We start from the raw sequence: 21,029 nt of genomic DNA, 5'->3' as shown, positions 1-21,029 counted from the left end.
GCTTAGGTCCAGACTTGGGTTTATTCTCTTGAGCAGCAACTTGCTTGTTGTTCTTCTTGAAGTTCCCCTTCTTCTTCCCTTTGCCCTTTTTCTTGAAACTAGTGGTCTTGTTGACCATCAACACTTGATGCTCCTTCTTGATTTCTACCTTCGCAGCCTTTAGCATTGCGAAGAGCTCGGGAATTGTCTTGTTCATCCCTTGCATATTATAGTTCATCACGAAGCTCTTGTAGCTTGGTGGTAGTGATTGGAGAATTCTGTCAATGACGCTATCATCCAGAAGATTAACTCCCAGTTGAATCAAGTGATTATTATACCCAGACATTTTGAGTATATGCTCACTAACAGAACTATTCTCCTCCATCTTGCAGCTGTAGAACTTATTGGAGACTTCATATCTCTCAATCCGGGTATTTGCTTGAAATATTAACTTCAACTCCTGGAACATCTCATATGCTCCATGACGTTCAAAACGTCGTTGAAGACCCGGTTCTAAGCCGTAAAGCATGGCACACTGAACTATAGAGTAGTCATCAGCTTTGCTCTGCCAGACGTTCACAACATCTGGTGTTGCTCCTGCAGCAGGCCTGGCACCCAGCGGTGCTTCCAGGACGTAATTCTTATGTGCAGCAATGAGGATAATCCTCACGTTACGGACCCAGTCCGTGTAATTGCTACCATCATCTTTCAACTTTGCTTTCTCAAGGAACACATTAAAATTCAACAGAACAACAACACGAGCCATCTATCTACAACAAACATAGACAAGCAAAATACTATCAGGTACTAAGTTCATGATAAATTTAAGTTCAATTAGTCATATTACTTAAGAACTCCCACTTAGACAGACATCTCTCTAGTCATCTAAGTGATCACATGATCCAAATCAACTAAACCATAATCGATCATCACGTGAGATGGAGTAGTTTTCAATGGTGAACATCTTTATGTTGATCATATCTACTATATGATACACGCTCGACCTTTCGGTCTCCGTGTTCCGAGGCCAAATCTGCATATGCTAGGCTCGTCAAGTTTAACCTGAGTATTCTGCGTGTGCAAAACTGGCTTGCACCTGTTGTAGATGGACGTAGAGCTTATCACACCCGATCATCACGTGGTGTCTGGGCACGACGAACTTTGGCAACGGTGCATACTCAGGGAGAACACTTCTTGATAATTTTTAGTGAGAGATCATCTTAAAATGCTACCGTCAATCAAAGCAAAATAAGATGCATAAAGGATAAACATCACATGCAATCAATATAAGTGATATGATATGGCCATCATCATCTTGTGCTTGTGATCTCCATCTCCGAAGCACCGTCATGATCACCATCGTCACCGGCGCGACACCTTGATCTCCTTCGTAGCATCGTTGTCGTTTATGCCATCTATTGCTTCTACAACTATCGCTACCGCTTAGTGATAAAGTAAAGCAATTACAGGGCGTTTGCATTTCATACAATAAAGCGACAACCATATGGCTCCTGCCAGTTGCCGATAACTTCGGTTACAAAACATGATCATCTCATACAATAAAATATAGCATCACGTCTTGACCATATCAGATCACAACATGCCCTGCAAAAACAAGTTAGACGTCCTCTACTTTGTTGTTGCAAGTTTTACGTGGCTGCTACGGGCTGAGCAAGAACCATTCTTACCTACGCAACAAAACCACAACGATAGTTCGTCAAGTTGGTGCTGTTTTAACCTTCGCAAGGACCGGGCGTAGCCACACTCGGTTCAACCAAAGTTGGAGAAACTGACACCCGCTAGTCACCTGTGTGCAAAGCACGGCGGTAAAACTAGTCTCGCGTAAGCGTACGCGTAATGTCGGTCCGGGCCGCTTCATCCAACAATACCGCCGAACCAAAGTATGACATGCTGGTAAGCAGTATGACTTGTATCGCCCACAACTCACTTGTGTTCTACTCGTGCATATAACATCAACGCATAAAACCTAGGCTCGGATGCCACTGTTGGGGAACGTAGTAATTTCAAAAAATTTCCTACGCACACGCAAGATCATGGTGATGGCATAGCAACGAGAGGGGAGAGTGTTGTCTACGTACCCTCGTAGACCACTAAGCGGAAGCGTTATGACAACGCGGTTGATGTAGTCGTACGTCTTCACGATCTGACCGATCCAAGCACCGAACGTACGGCACCTCCGTGTTCAGCACACGTCCAGCTCGATGACGTCCCTCGGGCTCCAATCCAGCAAAGTGTCGGGGATGAGTTCCGTCAGCACGACGGCGTGGTGATGATGATGATGTTCTACCGGCGCAGGGCTTCGCCTAAACTCCGTGACGATATGACCGAGGTGGAATATGGTGGAGGGGGGCACCGCACACGGCTAAGGAACGATCCGTAGATCAACTTGTGTGTCTTAGGGGTGCCCCCCTCCTCCGTATATAAAGGGGAGAGGAGGAGGGGGCCGGCCAAGAGGGGAGGCGCGCCCTAGGGGGGGCAATCCTACTCCAAGTAGGTTTGGCCCCCCTTTCCTATTAGGAGTAGGAGAGGGAAGGAAGAGAGGGGAGGGAAGAAGGAAAGGGGGGCCGGCCCCCCTCCCAATTCGGATTGGGCTTGGGGGGGGCGCCCCCTCCTTTGCTTCTTCTCCCTCCTTTCCACTAAGGCCCAATAAGGCCCATATACTTACCGGGGGGTTCCGGTAACCTCCCGGAACTCCGGTATAGTCCCAATCTCATCCGAAACCTTTCCGGTGTCCAAATATATCCGTCCAATATATCAATCTTTATGTCTCGACCATTTCGAGACTCCTCGTCATGTCTGTGGTCACATCCGGGACTCCGAACAAACTTCGGTACTCAAAACTTATAAACTCATAATAAAATTGTCATCGTAATGTTAAGCGTGCGGACCCTATGGGTTCGAGAACTGTGTAGACATGACCTAGAACTATTCTCAGTCAATAACCAATAGTGGAACCTGGATGTTCATATTGGTTCCTACATATTCTACGAAGATCTTTATCGGTCAAACCGCATAACAACATACGTTGTTCCCTTTGTCATCGGTATGTTACTTGCCCGAGATTCGATCGTCGGAATCCAATACCTAGTTCAATCTCGTTACCGACAAGTCTCTTTACTCGTTCCGTAATACATCATTTCATAACTAACTCATTAGTTACAATGCTTGCAAGGCTTAGGTGATGAGTATTACCGAGAGGGCCCAGAGATACCTCTCTGACAATCGGAGTGACAAAACCTAATCTCGAATTATGCCAACTCAACATGTACCTTTGGAGACACCTGTAGATCACCTTTATAATCACCCAGTTACGTTATGACGTTTGGTAGCACGCAAAGTGTTCCTCTGGTAAACGGGAGTTGCACAATCTCATAGTTGCAGGAACTTTGTATAAGTCATGAAGAAGGCAACAGCAACATACTAAACGATCAAGTGCTAAGCTAACGGAATGGGTCAAGTCAATCACATCATTCTCCTAATGATGTGATCCCATTAATCAAATGGCAATACATGCCTATGGTTAGGAAACATAACCATCTTTGATCAATGAGCTAGTCAAGTAGAGGCATACTAGTGACACTATGTTTGTCTATGTATTCACACATGCATCATGTTTTCGGTTAATACAATTCTAGCATGAATAATAAACATTTATCATGATATGAGGAAATAAATAATAACTTTATTATTGCCTCTAGGGCATATTTCCTTCATCATCATCGTCACCATGCCGTCGTGCTGACAGAACTCATCCCCGAACTTTGCTGGATCAGAGCCCGGGGATCGTCATCAAGCTGAACGTGTGCTGAACTCGGAGGTGCCGTACGTTCGGTACTTGGATCGGTCGGATCGTGAAGACGTACGACTACATCAACCGCGTTGTCATAACGCTTCCGCTTACGGTCTACGAGGGTACGTTGACAATACTCTCCCCTCTCGTTGTTATGCCATCACCATGATCTTGCGTGTGCGTAGGAAATTTTTTGAAATTACTACGTTCCCCAACAATGACATACTTTACTTTTGTCATATTGCCATTGCATGATCATGTAGTTGACATCGTATTTGTGGCAAAGCCACCATGCATTAATTTTCATACATGTCACTCTTGATTCATTGCACCTTTCGAGTACACCGTCGGAGGCATTCATATAGAGTCATATCTTGTTCTAGTTTCGAGTTGTAATTCATATGTTGTAATCAATAGAAGTGTGATGATCATCATTATTAGAGCATTGCCCAGAGAAAAAAAAAGAAAAAAAAGAAAGGCCAAAAAAAGGCCCAAAAGAAAAAAGAAAGGAAAAAAAGGAAATAAATAAAAAGGGCAATGTTACTATCTCTTTTTCCACACTTGTGCTTCAAAGTAGCACCTTGTTCTTCATGTAGTGAGTCTCATATATTGTGCTTCAAAGTAGCACCATGTTTTTCATATAGTGAGTCTCGTAAGTTGTCTTTTTCATACTAGTGGGAATTTTTCATTATAGAACTTGGCTTGTATATTCCTACGATGGGCTTCTTCAAATGCCCTAGGTCTTCGTAAGCAAGCAAGTTGGATGCACACCCACTAGTTTTATTTTGTTGAGCATTCATTTATAGCTCTAGTGCATCCGTTGCATGGCAATCCCTACTCCTCATGTGGACATCAATTGATGGGCATATCCATAGCCCGTTGATTATCCTCATCAATGTGAGACTTTCTCCTTTTTTGTCTTCTCCACACAATCCCCATCATCATATTCTATTCCACCCATAGTGTTATATCCATGGCTCACGCTCATGTATTACGTGAAGATTGAAAAAGTTTGAGATTATTTAAGTATGAAACAATTGCTTGGCTTGTCATCGGGGGTATAGAAGTTGGGAACATCTTTGTGTGACGAAAATGAAGCATAGCCTAACCATATGATTTTGTAGGGCTGAACTTTCTTTTGCCATGTTATTTTGAGAAGACATGATTACTTTGATTAGTATGCTTGAAAGTGTTACTATTTCTTTTATCAATATGAACTTTTATTTTGAATCATTTGGATCTGAACATTCATGCCACAATAAAGAAAAAATACATTAAGAATTATGCTAGGTAGCATTCCACATCAAAAATTCTCTTTTTATCATTTACCTACTCGAGGACGAGCAGGAATTAAGCTTGGGGATGCTTGATACGTCTCCAACGTATCTATAATTTTTGATTGTTCCATGCTATTATATTACCCCCTTTTGATGTTTATGGGCTTTATTTTACACATTTATATCATTTTTGGGACTAACCTACTAACTGGAGGCCCAGCCCGTATTGCTGTTTTTTTGCCTATTACAGTATTTCGGAGAAAAGGAATATCAAACAGAGTCCAAATGGAATGAAACCTTCGGGAGCGTGATTTTTGGAACGAACGTGATCCAGAGGACTTGGAGTGCAACTCAAGAAGCAGCTGAGGCCTCCACGAGATAGGAGGGCGCCCCCCCTATAGGGCGCGCCTCCCTGTCTCATGGGCCCCTCGGGCGTCCACCGACATACTTCTTCCTCCTATATAAGCCTACGTACCCCGAAAACATCCAGGGAGCCAACGAAACACAATTTCCACCACTGTAACCTTCTGTATCCACGAGATCTCATCTTGGAGCCTCCGCCGGCACCCTGCCGGAGGGGGAATCGACCACGGAGGGCTTCTACATCAACACCATAGCCCCTCCGATGAGTTGTGAGTAGTTTACCACAGACCTACGGGTCCATAGTTATTAGCTAGATGGCTTCTTCTCTCTTTTTGGATCTCAACACAATGTTCTCCCCCTCTCTTGTGGAGATCTATTCGATGTAAACTCTTTTTGCGGTGTGTTTGTCGAGATCCGATGAATTGTGGGTTTATGATCAAGTTTATCTATGAATAATATTTGAATCTTCTCTGAATTATTTTATGTATGATTGCGTTATCTTTGCAAGTCTCTTCGAATTATCAGTTTGGTTTGGCCTACTAGATTGATCTTTCTTGCCATGGGAGAAGTGCTTAACTTTGGGTTAAATCTTGCGGTGTCCTTACCCAGTGACAGAAAGGGTTGCAAGGCACGTATTGTATTGTTGCCATCGAGGATAACAAGATGGGGTTTATATCATATTGCTTGAGTTTATCCCTCTACATCATGTCATCTTGCTTAATGCGTTACTCTGTTCTTATGAACTTAATACTCTAGATGCAGGCAGGAGTCGGTCGATGTGTGGAGTAATAGTAGTAGATGCAGGCAGGAGTCGGTCTCCATGTTGCGGTCGTGATGCCTATATACATGATCATGCCTAGATAATCTCATAATTATTCGCTTTTCTATCAATTGCTCGACAGTAATTTGTTCACCCACCATAATACTTATGCTATCTTAAGAGAAGCCACTAGTGAAACCTATGGCCCCCGGGTCTATCTCTTATCATATTTGCTTCCAATATTTACTTTTATTTGCATCTTTACTTTTTGCATCTATATTATAAAATACCAAAAATATATTTATCTTATCATACTATTTTTATTAGACCTCACTTTCACAAGTGGTCGTGAAGGGATTGACAACCCCTTTATTGCGTTGGTTGCGAGTTCTTTGTTTGTTATGTGTTGGTGCATGAGACTTTTGAGGAGCCTCCTATTGGATTGATACCTTGGTTCTCAAAAACTGAGGGAAATACTTATGCTACTATTGCTGCATCTCCCTTTCCTTTTCAAGGAAAACCAACGCAAGCTCAAGACGTAGCAGAAGACCGGAGCAAGGATTTCTCCCAGAGATGACCACCTGCAACCACCGACCGCCGCCCACCAATCACCGGCCCTGCTGAGGCCGCCCTCACCCTGGCCACGGGATCCCACGATCCACCGCGCCCATGCACGCACCACCCCCTGGCCATAGCCGCCGTCCACCACCGTAGCACCACCGCGACCACCTCCACCACAGCCACCAAAGCCGCATCGCGAAGTGCAGCAACCTGATCAAACAGATCGAAGAACTAGCTCAGATCCAGATCGGTGCAGCAACCTCGCGCTCTAGAGCCACATCCGCCACACCCAGCCGGTCGCCACGCCCGCCGCACGCACGCCGTCCATGCCCAGGTCACGCCGGAGCCCAGACCGAGGCCGACGCCCCAGCTCCCCATCCGCCACCTGCAGCCAACGCCAGCACCGTACGTCGTCCGCCATCCGTCGCCCGCCGCTGCAAGTCTCCCCCTCATGAGCGACGCCACGAGAAGAAGAGGTCCCGCCGCCGCCGGATCCACGCGGGCTTCGCCCGGTGGAGCCCATCGGCAACGGCGAGGGGAAGGAAGTGAGGAGGGGGCGCGGTAGAGGGGCACCTGAGCCGCCGCCCGTGTCACCCCGGGGAGGGAGCGACGCGAGGGCCTTTTTGCTTTGTCCTCGATATTCTTTGGTTTTCACTATACTAGCAAAAGTGCCCGTGCGTTGCAATGGGAGAAACAAATTATCACCCCTAGCGCCCCCATCCCTGTAACCACTTCTCATACAGTGAGTATAGTAATATATTTGTTTGTAACCGATGAAACAAATTATCCTACGACCCTTGCTTGTAATATATTTGTTTCCTTGTTTAATTGAGTCGTAGAGTTGTGTTGTGATATCATACCGTGAGTCACTGATCTTGATCGTGCATGCTGCGTGGATGTTCAGTTCACAATTAATTCTGGGGGCATCACATAGATCTACATTTCCACCAACCCACATCTCCTCTAAGTGATGGGGACCTTATGGATCTAGATCTTGGAGTTCTTTTGTGTTCTCCTCCCTTGTTCTTCCTCTCGTATTCCTCCATAACACTGGTTGTTTGGATGGGATTTGAGAGTGAAGTACTTGAGCACTGATGTCTACTACACAACCTTTTTCTTGTAGACGTTGTTGGGATCCAAGTGCAGAGGTTTGTAGGACAGTAGCAAATTTCCCTCAAGTGAATGAGCTAAGGTTTATCAACCCATGGGAGGCGTAGGATGAAGATGGTCTCTCTCAAGCAACCCTGCAACCAAATAACAAAGAGTCTCTTGTGTCCCCAACAAACCCAATACAATGGTAAATTGTATCGGTGCACTAGTTCGGCGAAGAGATGGTGATACAAGTGCAATATGGATGGTAGATATAGGTTTTTGTAATCTGAAAATATCAAAACAGCAAGGTAACTAATGATAAAAGTGAGTGTAACTGGTATTGCAATGGTAGGAAACAAGGCATAGGGTTCATAGTTTCACTAGTGCAAGTTCTCTCAACAATAATAACATAATTGGATCATATAACTATCCCTCAACAGGCAACAAAGAGTCACTCCAAAGCCACTAATAGCGGAGAACAAACGAAGAGATTATGGTAGGGTACGAAACCACCTCAAAGTTATCCTTTCTATTCTATCTATTCAAGAGTCCGTAGTAAAATAACATGAAGCTATTCTTTCTGTTCAATCCATCATAGAGTTCATACTAGAATAACACCTTAAGACACAAATCAACCAAAACCCTAATGTCACCTAGATACTCCATTGTCACCTCAAGTATCCGTGGGCATGATTATACGATATGCATCACACAATCTCAGATTCATCTATTCAACCAACACAAAGTACTTCAAAGAGTGCCCCAAAGTTTCTACCAGAGAGTCAAGACGAAAACGTGTCAACCCCTATGCATAGGTTCATGGGTGGAACCCGCAAGTTGATCACCAAAACATACATCAAGTGGATCACGTGATATCCCATTGTCACCACAGATAAGCACGGCAAGACATACATCAAGTGTTCTCAAATCCTTAAAGTCTCAATCCGATAAGATAACTTCAAAGGGAAAACTCAATCCATTACAAGAGAGTAGAGGGGGAGAAACATCATAAGATCCAACTATAATAGCAAAGCTCGCGATACATCAAGATCGTGCCATAGAGAGAACACGAGAGAGAGAGAGAGAGAGAGAGAGAGAGAGATCAAACACGTAGCTACTAGTACATACCCTCAGCCCCGAGGGTGAACTACTCCCTCCTCGTCATGGAGAGCGTCGGGGTGATGAAGATGGCCACCGGTGAGGGATTCCCCCTCCGACAGGGTGCCGGAACGGGCTCCCGAGAGGCTTTTGGTGGCTACAGAGGCTTGCGGCGGCGGAACTCCGGATCTATCTTGCGCTTCAATGTTTTAGGGTATATGGGAATATATAGGCGAAAGAAGTCGGTCGGGGGAGCCACGAGGGGCCCACGAGATTGGAGGGCGCGCCTAGGGGGGTGGGCGCCCCCCTATCTCGTGGCCTCCTCGAAGCTTCCCTGACTTGCACTCCAAGTTTCCTGGATTGCTTCTGTTCCCAAAATAACTTTCCGAAGGTTTCATTCCATTTGGACTCCGTTTGATATTCCTTTTCTTCGAAACACTTAAATAGGCAATAAAACAACAATATGGGTTGGGCCTCCGGTTAATAGGTTAGTCCCAAAAATAATATAAAAGTGTATAATAAAGCCCATAAACATTCAAAACAGATAATAAAATAGCATGAATGCTTCATAAATTATAGATACGTTGGAGACGTATCAGCATCCCCAAGCTTAATTCTTGCTCGTCCTCGAGTAGGTAAATGATAAAAGAAAGAATTTATGAAGTGTGAATGCTAGCAGGCGCACAAGTTTGATCAATGATAATTTCAATCACCTTTTCTAGCATGATTATATGTCATAACAATAGTTAATCTCATAAAACTTCTCAAGGTTAAGTAACAAGCTATTCACATGTCAAATCATAGACCATAAACTTTCTAGCAAACTTCATTCTTAGTCATCAAACAATTATAATTCATCTTATTTTCAGGAAGAGTCTATGTCAGAGCTTTGATTTGGCAAACTCCACATACTCAACTATCATATAGTCTTCTACAATTGCTAACACTCACGCAATACTTATGGTTATGGAGTTTTAATCGGACACTAAGAAAGATAGGGGCTTATAGTTTTGCCTCCCAACGTATTCACCTTTGGGTAATGTCAACAATAATAGTTCATGCTAACTTACATCCAATTGGATATATATATATATATATATATCAGGATCTTTCCAACACGAGGTGCTTGCCAAAGGATAAAATGAAAAAAAGGGAAAGGTGAAGATCACCTCGACTCTTGCATAAAGTAAAAGACATAAAGTAAAATATAGGCCCTTTGCAGAGGGAAGCAGAGGGTTGTCATGTGCTTTTAGGGTTGGATGCACAAAATCTTAATGCAAAAGAACGTCACTTTATATTGCCACTTGTGATATGAACCTTTATTATGCAGTTTGTTGCTTTTATTACTTCCATATCACATGATCGTATAAAGCTTATTTTCTCCGCACTAATAAGTCATACATATTTAAAGAGCAATTTTTATTGCTTGCAACATGACAACTTACTTGAAGGATCTTACTCAATCCATAGGTAGGTATGGTGGACTCTCATGGCAAAAACTGGGTTTAAGGATATTTGGAAGCACAAGTAGTATCTCTACTTGGTGCAAGGAATTTTGGCTAGCATGAGGGGGAAAGGCAAGCTCAACATGTTTGAATGATCCATGACAATACACTTTAACTGAGATGTGAGAAAACATAACCCATTACGCTGTCTTCCTTGTCCAGCATCAACTCTTTAGCATGTCATACTTAATGAGTGCTCACAATTATAAAAGATGTCTAGGATACTATATTTATATGTGAAATCTCTCTTCCTTCAATATTCTTTCATGAATTGTTCAAATGACTAATGCAATGCTTGCTAACCTTCAATAAATTTACAACCTCTACTTCTTAGATGTGAAGTCATTACTCCCCATGGGATAAGCAAATGAAACATATATAATTTCAGATTTATGACATTCAACTCATTCAACCATTTACTCATAGGATATAAGTGAAGCACACGAGTAAATGACAAACTACTCCAAAAAGATATAAGTGAAGATCAATAAGTAGCTAAATAATTATGTAACTATGTGAAGACTCCCTATCATTTAAGAATTTCAGATCTTGGTATTTTATTCAAACAGCAAGCAAAGCAAAATAAAATGACATTGCAAGGATAGCACAACTCATGTGAAGAAGCAAAAACTTAGGCTCAACTGATACTAACCGATAGTTGTCGAAGAAGAAAGGTTTGCTTGTTTCCCCAAGCTTAGATGCTTGAGACATCTTGAAATATTATCTTGGGGTGGCTTGGGCATCCCCAAGCTTAAGCTTTTGTGTCTCCTTAATTCTCTCATATCATGGTTTCTCTGTTTCTCAAAAGCTTCATCCACACCAAACTCAACAAGAGCTCGTGAGATAAGTTAGTATAAACCAATGCAAAAACTTATCATTTTCTACTGTAACAAATCATTAAAATTATTATTCAACATTGCATACTAAATGCCTCTGCATATTTAATACTCCTATCCTCAAATAGAATCATTAAACAAGCAAACATATGCAAACAATGCAAACATAACAGCAATCTGTCAAAACAGTACAGTCTGTAAAGAATGCAAGATTCATCATACTTCCCTAACTCCAAAAATTATGAGAAAAATACCTCACTGTAGAAGATTTATCAGATCTCAATATGCAAAAAGTTTCAACATTATATCATTCTCTTACTTTTCTAGGGAATTTTTGCAACAGCGGTAAACTTTCTGTTTTCAAATAGCAACATGTATACTAGCAAAATAAGCATGGTAAAGGCTATCCTTGACATTTTTATTGGAACTAAAGATGCAAAACATTATTATAAATAACAGCAAGCAAATACTAACAAAAGAAAATGACGCTCCAAGCAAAACACATATCATGTGGTGAATAAAAATATAGCTCCAAGTAAAGTTACCGATGAACGAGGACGAAAGAGGGGATGCCTTCCGGGGATTCCCCAAGCTTAGGCTCTTGGTTGTCCTTGAATATTACCTTGGGGTGACTTGGGCACCCCCAAGCTTAGGCTCTTGCCACTCCTTATTCCATAGTCCATCAAATCTTTACCCAAAACTTGAAAACTCCACAACACAAAACTCAACAGAAAGCTCGTAAGCTCCGTTAGTATAAGAAAATAAAACCACCACTTAGGTACTGTAATGAACTCATTCTAAATTCATATTGGTGTAATATATACTGTATTACAACTTCTCTATGGTTCATACCCTCCGATAATACTCACAGATTCATCAAAATAAGCAAACAACACATGGAAAACAGAATCTGTCAAAAACAGAATAGTCTGTAGTAATCAGTATTAAACGTATACTTCTGGACCTCCAAAAATCCTACCAAATTAGGAAGTCCTAAAACATGTGTGTACCAATCCAGAGCAAAAAGAATAAGATCAGAATCACGTTTCTGTGAATTATCAAAACTAATTTACTGGGTGCAAAAGTTTCTAATTTTCAGCAGGATCAACACAACTATCACCGTAAGCTATCCAAAAGGTCTTACTTGTCACTTTATTGAAACAAAAGCTATAAAACATGATTACTATAGTAGCATAATCATGTGAACACACAAAAACAGTCAGGGTAAATATTGGGTTGTCTCCCAACAAGCGTTTTTCTTTAATGACTTTCTAGCTAGGCATGATGATGACAATGATGCTCACATAGAAGATAAGAATTGAAACATAACGGGAGCATCATGAAGCATATGACTAGCACATTTAAGTCTAACCCACTTCCTATGCATAGGAATTTTGTGAGCAAACAACTTATGGGAACAATAATCAACTAGCATAGGAAGATAAAACAAGCATAACTTCAAGATTTTCAACACATAGGGAGGAAACTTGATATTATTGCAATTCCTACAAGCATATGTTCCTCCCTCATAATAATTTTCAGTAGCATCATGAATAAATTCAACAATATAACCAGCACCTAAAGCATTCTTTTCATGACCTACAAGCATAGAAAATTTACTACTCTCCACATAAGCAAATTTCTTCTCATCAATAGTAGTGGGAGCAAACTCAACAGAATAATCATCATGTGAGGCATAATCCAATTGAAAACTAAAATCATGATGACAAGTTTCATGGTTATCATTATTACTAATAGCATAAAAGTCATCACAATAATCATCATAGATAGCAACTTTGTTCTCATAATCAATTGGAACCTCTTCGGAAATAGTGGATTCATCACTAAATAAAGTCATGACCTCTCCAAATCCACTTCCATAACTATCACAATAATATTCAACATCCTACAAAATAGTGGGACCATTACTTCTTAAAGTTGACACTCTTCCAAACCCACTTTCATCAATATAATCATCATAAATAGGAGGCATGCTTTCATCATAATAAATATTCTCATCAAAACTTGGGGGGACTAAAAATACCATATTCATCAAACATAGCTTCCCCAAGCTTGTGGCTTTGCATATCATTAGCATCATGGATATTCAAGGAATTCGTACTAACAACATTGCAATCATGCTCATCATTCAAAGATTTAGTACCAAGCATTTTAATGCATTCTTCTTCTAGGAATTGAGCACAATTTTCCTTTTCATCATTCTCACGAAAGATATTAAAAAGATGAAGCGTATGAGGCAAACTCAATTCCATTTTTTTGTATTTTTTTATAAACTAAACTAGTGATAAAACAAGAAAGTAAAAGATTCGATTGCAAGATCTAAAGATATACCTTCAAGCACTCACCTCCCCGGCAACGGCGCCAGAAAAGAGCTTGGTTGACGGGGTGTGAGTGCCGTTTATCTAGCCTCCCCGGCAACGGCGCCAGAAAAGAGCTTGATGTCTACTACACAACCTTCTTTTTGTAGACGTTGTTGGGCCTCCAAGTGCAGAGGTTTGTAGGACAGTAGCAAATTTCCCTCAAGTGGATGACCTAAGGTTTATCAATCCGTGGGAGGCGTAGGATGAAGATGGTCTCTCTCAAGCAACCCTGCAACCAAATAACAAAGAGTCTCTTGTGTCCCCAACACACCCAATACAATGGTAAATTGTATAGGTGCACTAGTTCGGCGAAGAGATGGTGATACAAGTGCAATATGGATGGTAGATATAGGTTTTTGTAATCTGAAAATATAAAAACAGCAAGGTAACTAATGATAAAAGTGAGCGTAAACGGTATTGCAATGGTAGGAAACAAGTCATAGGGTTCATACTTTAGCTAGTGCAAGTTCTCTCAACAGTAATTACATAATCGGATCATATAACTATCCCTCAACAGGCAACAACGAGTCACTCCAAAGCCACTAATAGCGGAGAACAAACGAAGAGATTATCGTAGGGTACAAAACCACCTCAAAGTTATCCTTTCTGTTCTATCTATTCAAGAGTCCGTAGTAAAATAACATGAAGCAATTCTTTCCGTTCAATCCATCATAGAGTTCATACTAGAATAACACCTTAAGACACAAATCAACCAAAACCCTAATGTCACCTAGATACTCCATTGTCACCTCAAGTATCCATGGGCATGATTATACGATATGCATCACACAATCTCAGATTCATCTATTCAACCAACACAAAGTACTTCAAAGAGTGCCCCAAAGTTTCTACCGAAGAGTCAAGACGAAAACGTGTGCCAACCCCTATGCATAGGTTCATGGGTGGAACCCGCAAGTTGATCACCAAAACATACATCAAGTGGATCACGTGATATCCCATTGTCACCATAGATAAGCACGGCAAGACATACATCAAGTGTTCTCAAATCCTTAAAGGCTCAATCCGATAAGATAACTTCAAAGGGAAAACTCAATCCATTACAAGAGAGTAGAGGGGGAGAAACATCATAAGATCCAACTATAATAGCAAAGCTCGCGATACATCAAGATCGTGCCATAGAGAGAACACGAGAGAGAGATCAAACACGTAGCTACTGGTACATACCCTCAGCCCCGAGGGTGAACTACTCCCTCCTCGTCATAGAGAGCGCTGGGATGATGAAGATGGCCATCGGTGAGGGATTCCCCCTCCGGCAGGGTGCCGGAACGGGCTCCCAAGAGGCTTTTGGTGGCTACAGAGGCTTGCGGCGGCGGAACTCCGGGTCTATCTTGCGCTTCGATGTTTTTAGGGTATATGGGAATATATAGGCGAAAGAAGTCGGTCGGGGGAGCCACGAGGGCCCCACGAGAGTGGAGGGCGCGCCCAGGGGGGTGGGCGCCCCCTATCTTGTGGCCTCCTCGAAGCTTCCCTGGCTTGCACTCCAAGTTCCCTGGATTGTTTCTGTTCCAAAAATAATTTTTCCAAAGGTTTCATTCCGTTTGGACTCCGTTTGATATTCCTTTTCTTCGAAACACTGAAATAGGCAAGAAAACAACAATATGGGCTGGGCCTCCGGTTAATAGGTTAGTCCCAAAAATAATATAAAAGTGTATAATAAAAGCCCGTAAACATTCAAAATAGATAATAAAATAGCATGAATGCTTCATAAGTTATAGATACGTTGGAGACGTATCAAGCACTTCGTGTGTTTTTGCCATTGCATTAGTTTCATCGGTTTAAGTTCTCCATGGTGATTCGTGGAAATGAAAGTTGAAACACTTATTCCTCTTGGGTGTTTGGACAACCTAGAACTTGTTACTCTTGGTTGCTTGTGCGCCCTAGACTGTTTGTGTTGTCTCAAAGCTCAATCAATATGGTGTAAAGCTTCGGGCAAGCTTCAGGAGCCTCCAATTAAGTTGTGGAGATTGCTCTGAGCAATTTGTATGGGTTTGGTAACCGCCCTCAAGGTCTCCATTTGCAATGGTTCTGTGATCGCCCTCAAGGGTCCCTTGGTGGATTTGCGACACCTTATTCTCATCGCGTGAGGGTCCCTTAGTGGATTCACGACACCTTTCACTGAACCAGTGAGCTACTGCTTTGAAGTACGATGCACTAACCATCCCCAATACCAAATATCACGTGATTACTTCAATCTTTTCCTTCTTTCTTTCTTTCTACTTTTCTTTTTCCTATTTTCTTTTTTGCTTTTATTTTTTCTTCTTCCTTGTTCAATGAACCTTTTTCAAATTCATGAAATTTTTCTTCAAAAATGATGAACTTTTTTCAAGCTAGTGAACTTTTTTTAATCAAATTCATTGATTTTTTTATGAATTTGATGAACTTTTTTCAAATTAGATGATTTTGTTGTTCAGTAGGCTCCTGATACTTAAGTAAACAATTTTCAGCCGGTCTTTTATGATTCCATTGCGTAGCACGAGAATCTTACTCAAATATCTACTCTTATAAAAACCTGAGTTGGTGATGATGCAGTGCCTGCCATCTTACAATATAGACCGCTCGATCTATATCTGATGGATATAAAGCAAACTATAGCAATTTTGCAAAAAGATGCCTGCACCTCTCTCCACATTTGCAAATAATATCTTCCCTCGTTCATCCGTATCTCCCACAACTTCATTGTTGAGCAATTAAAAAAGAAAGCCTCTGGAACAATCTGGCATGGTGGCTGCTGCTGGCGTCGTCCATCCCCATGCCTCCGCTCTGCCAACCACCAATCACCACCAGCCCCACTCCTCCTCACCTTATCTCTCCTCTTTCTCGAGATATCATTAGTTTTTACACATAGAATTACTCCTGCATGGGTCAATCAACAGGTGTTTTTGTAAAAAAAATGCATCTTGATGTTCCGTGCAATGCACGGGCATCTTGCTAGTAAGCAACTTAAATAGGACTGCAGATTGATACGTAATTCAGCAGGAGTTTTCTGCAAAATCGCCACGATGGTGGGGGTGGATTAACGAGCTGCTCATCTCGTTAAACTCGTACCCATTAAGTTCGCGCTCGTTGAGGCTCAGCTCGTTAAGCTTGTTAATAAAATCCTGCTCGGTTTGGTTCGTTTCAAGCTCATTAAGCTCGCGAGCGCTCGTTAACAGATTCTGATGTGTTAGGTCTACATAATGAGTGTGTAGATGTGATTTTTAAGAAGGAAGATGGTGACTACAAAAGGAAATGCACTAGTTTCTTGCTTCCTATTTAGATAAAATATATAGATGGGTTGAGGTGCTATAATTTTTTTGTCACGTGAGATAAAAATATGTGTTATGTTGTTACTAACGAGCTTAATGAGCTACTCGTGAAACTCATTAGCTCGTTTGTTAAGCTCATTAAGCTTAACAAGATGAAATTAATAATTGGCTTCGTTTATTAAAAAGCGAGCCACGAGCTTGACGAGCCGTCGAGGGCTCATTAAACTCGCGAGCAACGAGCTTTTGGTCAACGAGCTTTTGGTCAAAAAACAGCCCGTTTGACCAGCTTTGGCCTCTGGGTCGCACGCGCGTATTGCGTGAAAAAAAAAACCCAAGCAGGCAACTACCCAAACGGCCAAACCCAACACCCCCTCCCCCCGACTTGTCCCCAAATCCCTAACCCTAACCCGAAGATGGCGGCGGCTGAGGAGGGGAAAGCGGAGGGGAAGATGGCGGCGGCTGCGGAGGGGAAAGCGGAGGGGCCCTCCTATCCTGACCGCTCGACCCCCCCGATCCTTGAGGTCGCCCTCGGCAAGGATTTCGTCGACATTCCCTCCAACGCCGACGAGAGCCCCGCCTGGCTGCTACTCGTCGGCGTCATGAGCGGCGGCCTACGCTTCCACCGTTTTGGCGTGGCGAGATCTGGGCGGATCTCCGGTCGGAGCGACGACACGCTCCAGATCTTCCACGACCTCAAGAAGCGACAGGGTTGCAGCCAGAGCGCCCGCGCAGCCATGGCATCTGACGGCCGCTCGCTCTGCCTCTTGCAGCGGGTCGAGAAGGCGCAAACCGAGGCCCTTCAGCTTCAGCTGCCGGCCGAGGAGGAGCTGCCGGCCGAAGTACTGCTTCCCCCGTTGGATCCAAGCATGCGTGGCCGGTGCGTGCCCATCTCCGCCGACGGCCACATATGGGCGGTGTCCGCTAGCTACTGTTCTGCCACCAGCTTCCGTCTCGTCCTGCAACGCCTGGTCATCCAAGAGGAAGAGGGCGTGGCGGGACAACATTGGGAGCAGGTCGGCGGCCCCTTCATCCAACATTGCAAAGTCGAGCTCTCCCACCCCATGTGGAGTCCTGACTTGCTCCAGGGCTACGCAGTACTCCCTGGCCAGGGCCCTGACGGGGGCACGCTCATCCTGCTCTCCCTCGGAAACCGCCTTTTCTTCACCTTCAATTGCTCCGCCCCTAATTCAGGCTGGACCAAGGTAACCCACACCTCAGAGGACAAGTATTACGTCCCTATCCTTGGCCGTGGGGTGTATGCACAAGAAAGCAATGCTGTTTACATGGTTCGCAAAAATGTCATCTACGCATACAAGCTCAAGGTCGGGCATGAAGAGACAACTCTGAAGCTGGATCCCCCTGTGGAGATTTGCTTTCCTTCTGTTACAAGAAACACGGCGCATAGCTTCCTCACCCATCTCGGCCGCGGGGTCATGTGCTGTGTCTGGATCTGTGTGGGGCTCTCATGCTGGCGTGACCACCTACACGCCATTATCACCACCTTCCACCTTGGTCCTGAGCCTTCGGATCTCAAGCTCCTGCACTCCACCTCCCGCCAGGTTGACATGTTGTTGCCTATGAAACACCTTGATGAATTTGAATTCTGCTTTCTCCAGTAAGTCCACTGAATCCATGCATTCATTTTGACCATTAATCCATGCATTCTTTTTGGCCATCTTGCTTACAAATTAATCTTCTGTTCACTTATCTATCACTTAGAGAGTATAAGGATGACAAGGCGCTGCCGCCTCAAGCCCATGAAGAGGGAGTACTGCTTCATGATCGTTGCAGGTCTTGATCCACAAGCTTGAGCTTGGCTTAGATATTTCATTTCAGGTTTCTTGTGCATGACATATTTTGCTTCTTGCATGCAGGCATCATTTCCCAGGAGGTCCTCCTTCTCCCTATGTGAAGCCACATATGGACAAACATCTATTGTTTATTATCTGCCAAGCTGGTTCGCAATCATTTATCTATAAAACCAGTCTCATGGATCTGATTCCAAGGTTAGGAATAGCTCCTCCTCTCAAACCGCATTACATTGTACATGGAGATGATGATGGTCAGAGGCACTTTTTTCTCACTAGCTCAGAACTATGTGCCGTCTCATTCCTGAAAGATGGCATGCATGTGCTTAACCTCGACACCAGACATCAGGATTTCGATCACCTTGCACGGCGGCCTGTTTCTCCATTTGATCCTTTTGTAATGGTTATCCAAGTTGGTCGCGCGACTCTTGCTCTTACTGAAACTCTCCACGTTTATCGTCAGTCCCACCTTATTCGCCCTACTGGATCGACCTCATGGGTACGCTGCGTCGCAGATCGGTCTCACCTTCTTGACAGGAAGGTTAAGCTGTCCGGATATGTAGTAGTGGGTGATGATTCCTTTATAGTCTGTGATACTGTCACATGTTCTTGTCTTCGGTTTGACCTGAATGCCAAGCAGTGGCATGTTGTCATGCCTTGGGCTCCTTTGGGAGAATGCCTGCCAAGGGATATGTCCAGATACTCCTTCCTAAATGGCAGATGTGTATTTGTTGATGGTTTTATCTACACATGCTCACGAAATGGGCTTGCTGCTTATGAACTACTCTCTGAAAATCATTGTGTGTACCTCAAGGACCCAATCTTTTTCCCATTCTCATGGAAGAGTGAAGATTGGCAGAGTGAAAGAATGTGTTTGGATTATGCTGGAAAAGACGTCAGCTCAGGTGCCATCTTGTTTTGGGTGGTGCAAGGTGAATCTCTCTCTCTCTCTCTCTCTCTCTCTCTCTCTCTCTCTCATGCATTTCATGAAAAAGATGCCATGGCCTCTAATGCTCTTGTATATATATAGGTTTGCAAATTAAATCTCGCCCCCTCAAGAATCAGCTATGGATCACTGCCGTCCAGGTTAAGACTGAGAAAACATCCAGCAAGAGCATGAAACCGGTGGGAATTAAGCATGTGGTCTCTGCCACACGTCTGATTGATCAAGAGAAAACAATTGATCAGAAGGAAGTAATCAGTACCAGATGTTGTGCTGTCTCTTTCTGATGCCGTATTATGGCACCTTATTTTATGGTGTTCCAATTTGCCAGTTATTTTGCTCACAAGTCAACTTGTACTTTATTTTGGTAGACTTTCATTTGACCAGCTATTGACAAGTGAACTGGTTCTAAGTGAAGTTGTACGCACCTCTTGACTGCGACCGGACAGTACCAGAGATGTTGTGCTGTCTCTTTCTGATGCCCTATTATGCCACCTTTGTGGTGTTTGGAATGGCCAGTTATTTTACTCACAAGTCAACGTGTACTTTATTTTGGTAGACTCTCATTGGATCAGCTAGTGACAAGTGTATGCACCTCTTGGTTTTTCTGTGAATTCTGTGAACCAGCTAGTGGCAAGTGTATGCACCTCTTGGTTCTTCTGTGAATTCTGTGAACTTGTATGCACCTTGCTTGGAACTGTAAAGTTGGATTAGGGATACTAGACAATTCCCCGCACGTTGCTGCGGGAATTGGTGGCAATATGTTTAGATGATACTTGGTTGAATGCAACATTGATATTTCGATTAACAATATGAGCATGAAAATACAAATATAAGAGATTTATTGTATTTTATTCGTTTATTGTTGCAAAGTCCTGTAAATAAGTAGCATAATGTTGGTTTACAGTTTGTTGGAGTCGTCCACGTGGTTGTCTTCTTCATCGAGGAGAATTTGGACATGTTTAATTCCGTTCTTCATGTACTCGAAGATGTATTTGGTGGAACTGAATGGATGTTCCTGGAGTAGCTTTGTGATGTTGTCTTCACGTGCGTCCTCTTTCAAAGTGATCCATGTTGCGGATTTAGTGGTGGCATTTTTCATGTCTGCAATAGCCTCCATGTACTTCTTGTGAGTTTTTCTTGATGCATGAGTTGATGAAGAGGGTAGAACATTCTTTGTTGTGTAAGGTTGCATCCTGTAGAAAAGTATGCGGGCAAATTGTGAAATATCAGATATGAAACCAGCAAAATAACTTTGCATGTAACAGACATACCTTTTGCCTTGTTGCTGCTTGTCCATGTATTTGACAATAGTGAAGTTTTTTGTGTGAGAAAAGATTTGCTTGTAG

General features: G+C 43.0%; 1 protein-coding gene and 1 pseudogene across 1 annotated transcript; one reads left to right on the top strand and one right to left on the bottom strand.

Moving 5' to 3' along the window:
* The first annotated feature begins 17,327 nt into the window (after positions 1 to 17,327).
* On the top strand, positions 17,328 to 20,320 carry LOC119365808 (annotated as a pseudogene).
* Positions 20,321 to 20,513: 193 nt separating this feature from the next.
* On the bottom strand, positions 20,514 to 21,023 carry LOC119365809. The gene is made up of 2 exons (XM_037631460.1): positions 20,955 to 21,023; positions 20,514 to 20,876 (listed from the first exon to the last, which is right to left on the bottom strand). The coding sequence occupies exons 1-2, from the start codon at positions 20,978 to 20,980 to the stop codon at positions 20,582 to 20,584; spliced, it is 321 nt and encodes a 106-aa protein (XP_037487357.1). The 5' UTR covers positions 20,981 to 21,023; the 3' UTR covers positions 20,514 to 20,581.
* Between the last annotated feature and the right edge of the window lie 6 nt (positions 21,024 to 21,029).

The sequence above is a fragment of the Triticum dicoccoides genome, chromosome 2B, assembly GCF_002162155.2.
Source record: "Triticum dicoccoides isolate Atlit2015 ecotype Zavitan chromosome 2B, WEW_v2.0, whole genome shotgun sequence".
NCBI classification, from domain to species: domain Eukaryota; kingdom Viridiplantae; phylum Streptophyta; class Magnoliopsida; order Poales; family Poaceae; genus Triticum; species Triticum dicoccoides.
The sequence above is the reverse complement of the archived record's forward strand: the minus strand, read 5'-3'. Positions and strand labels throughout refer to the sequence as shown.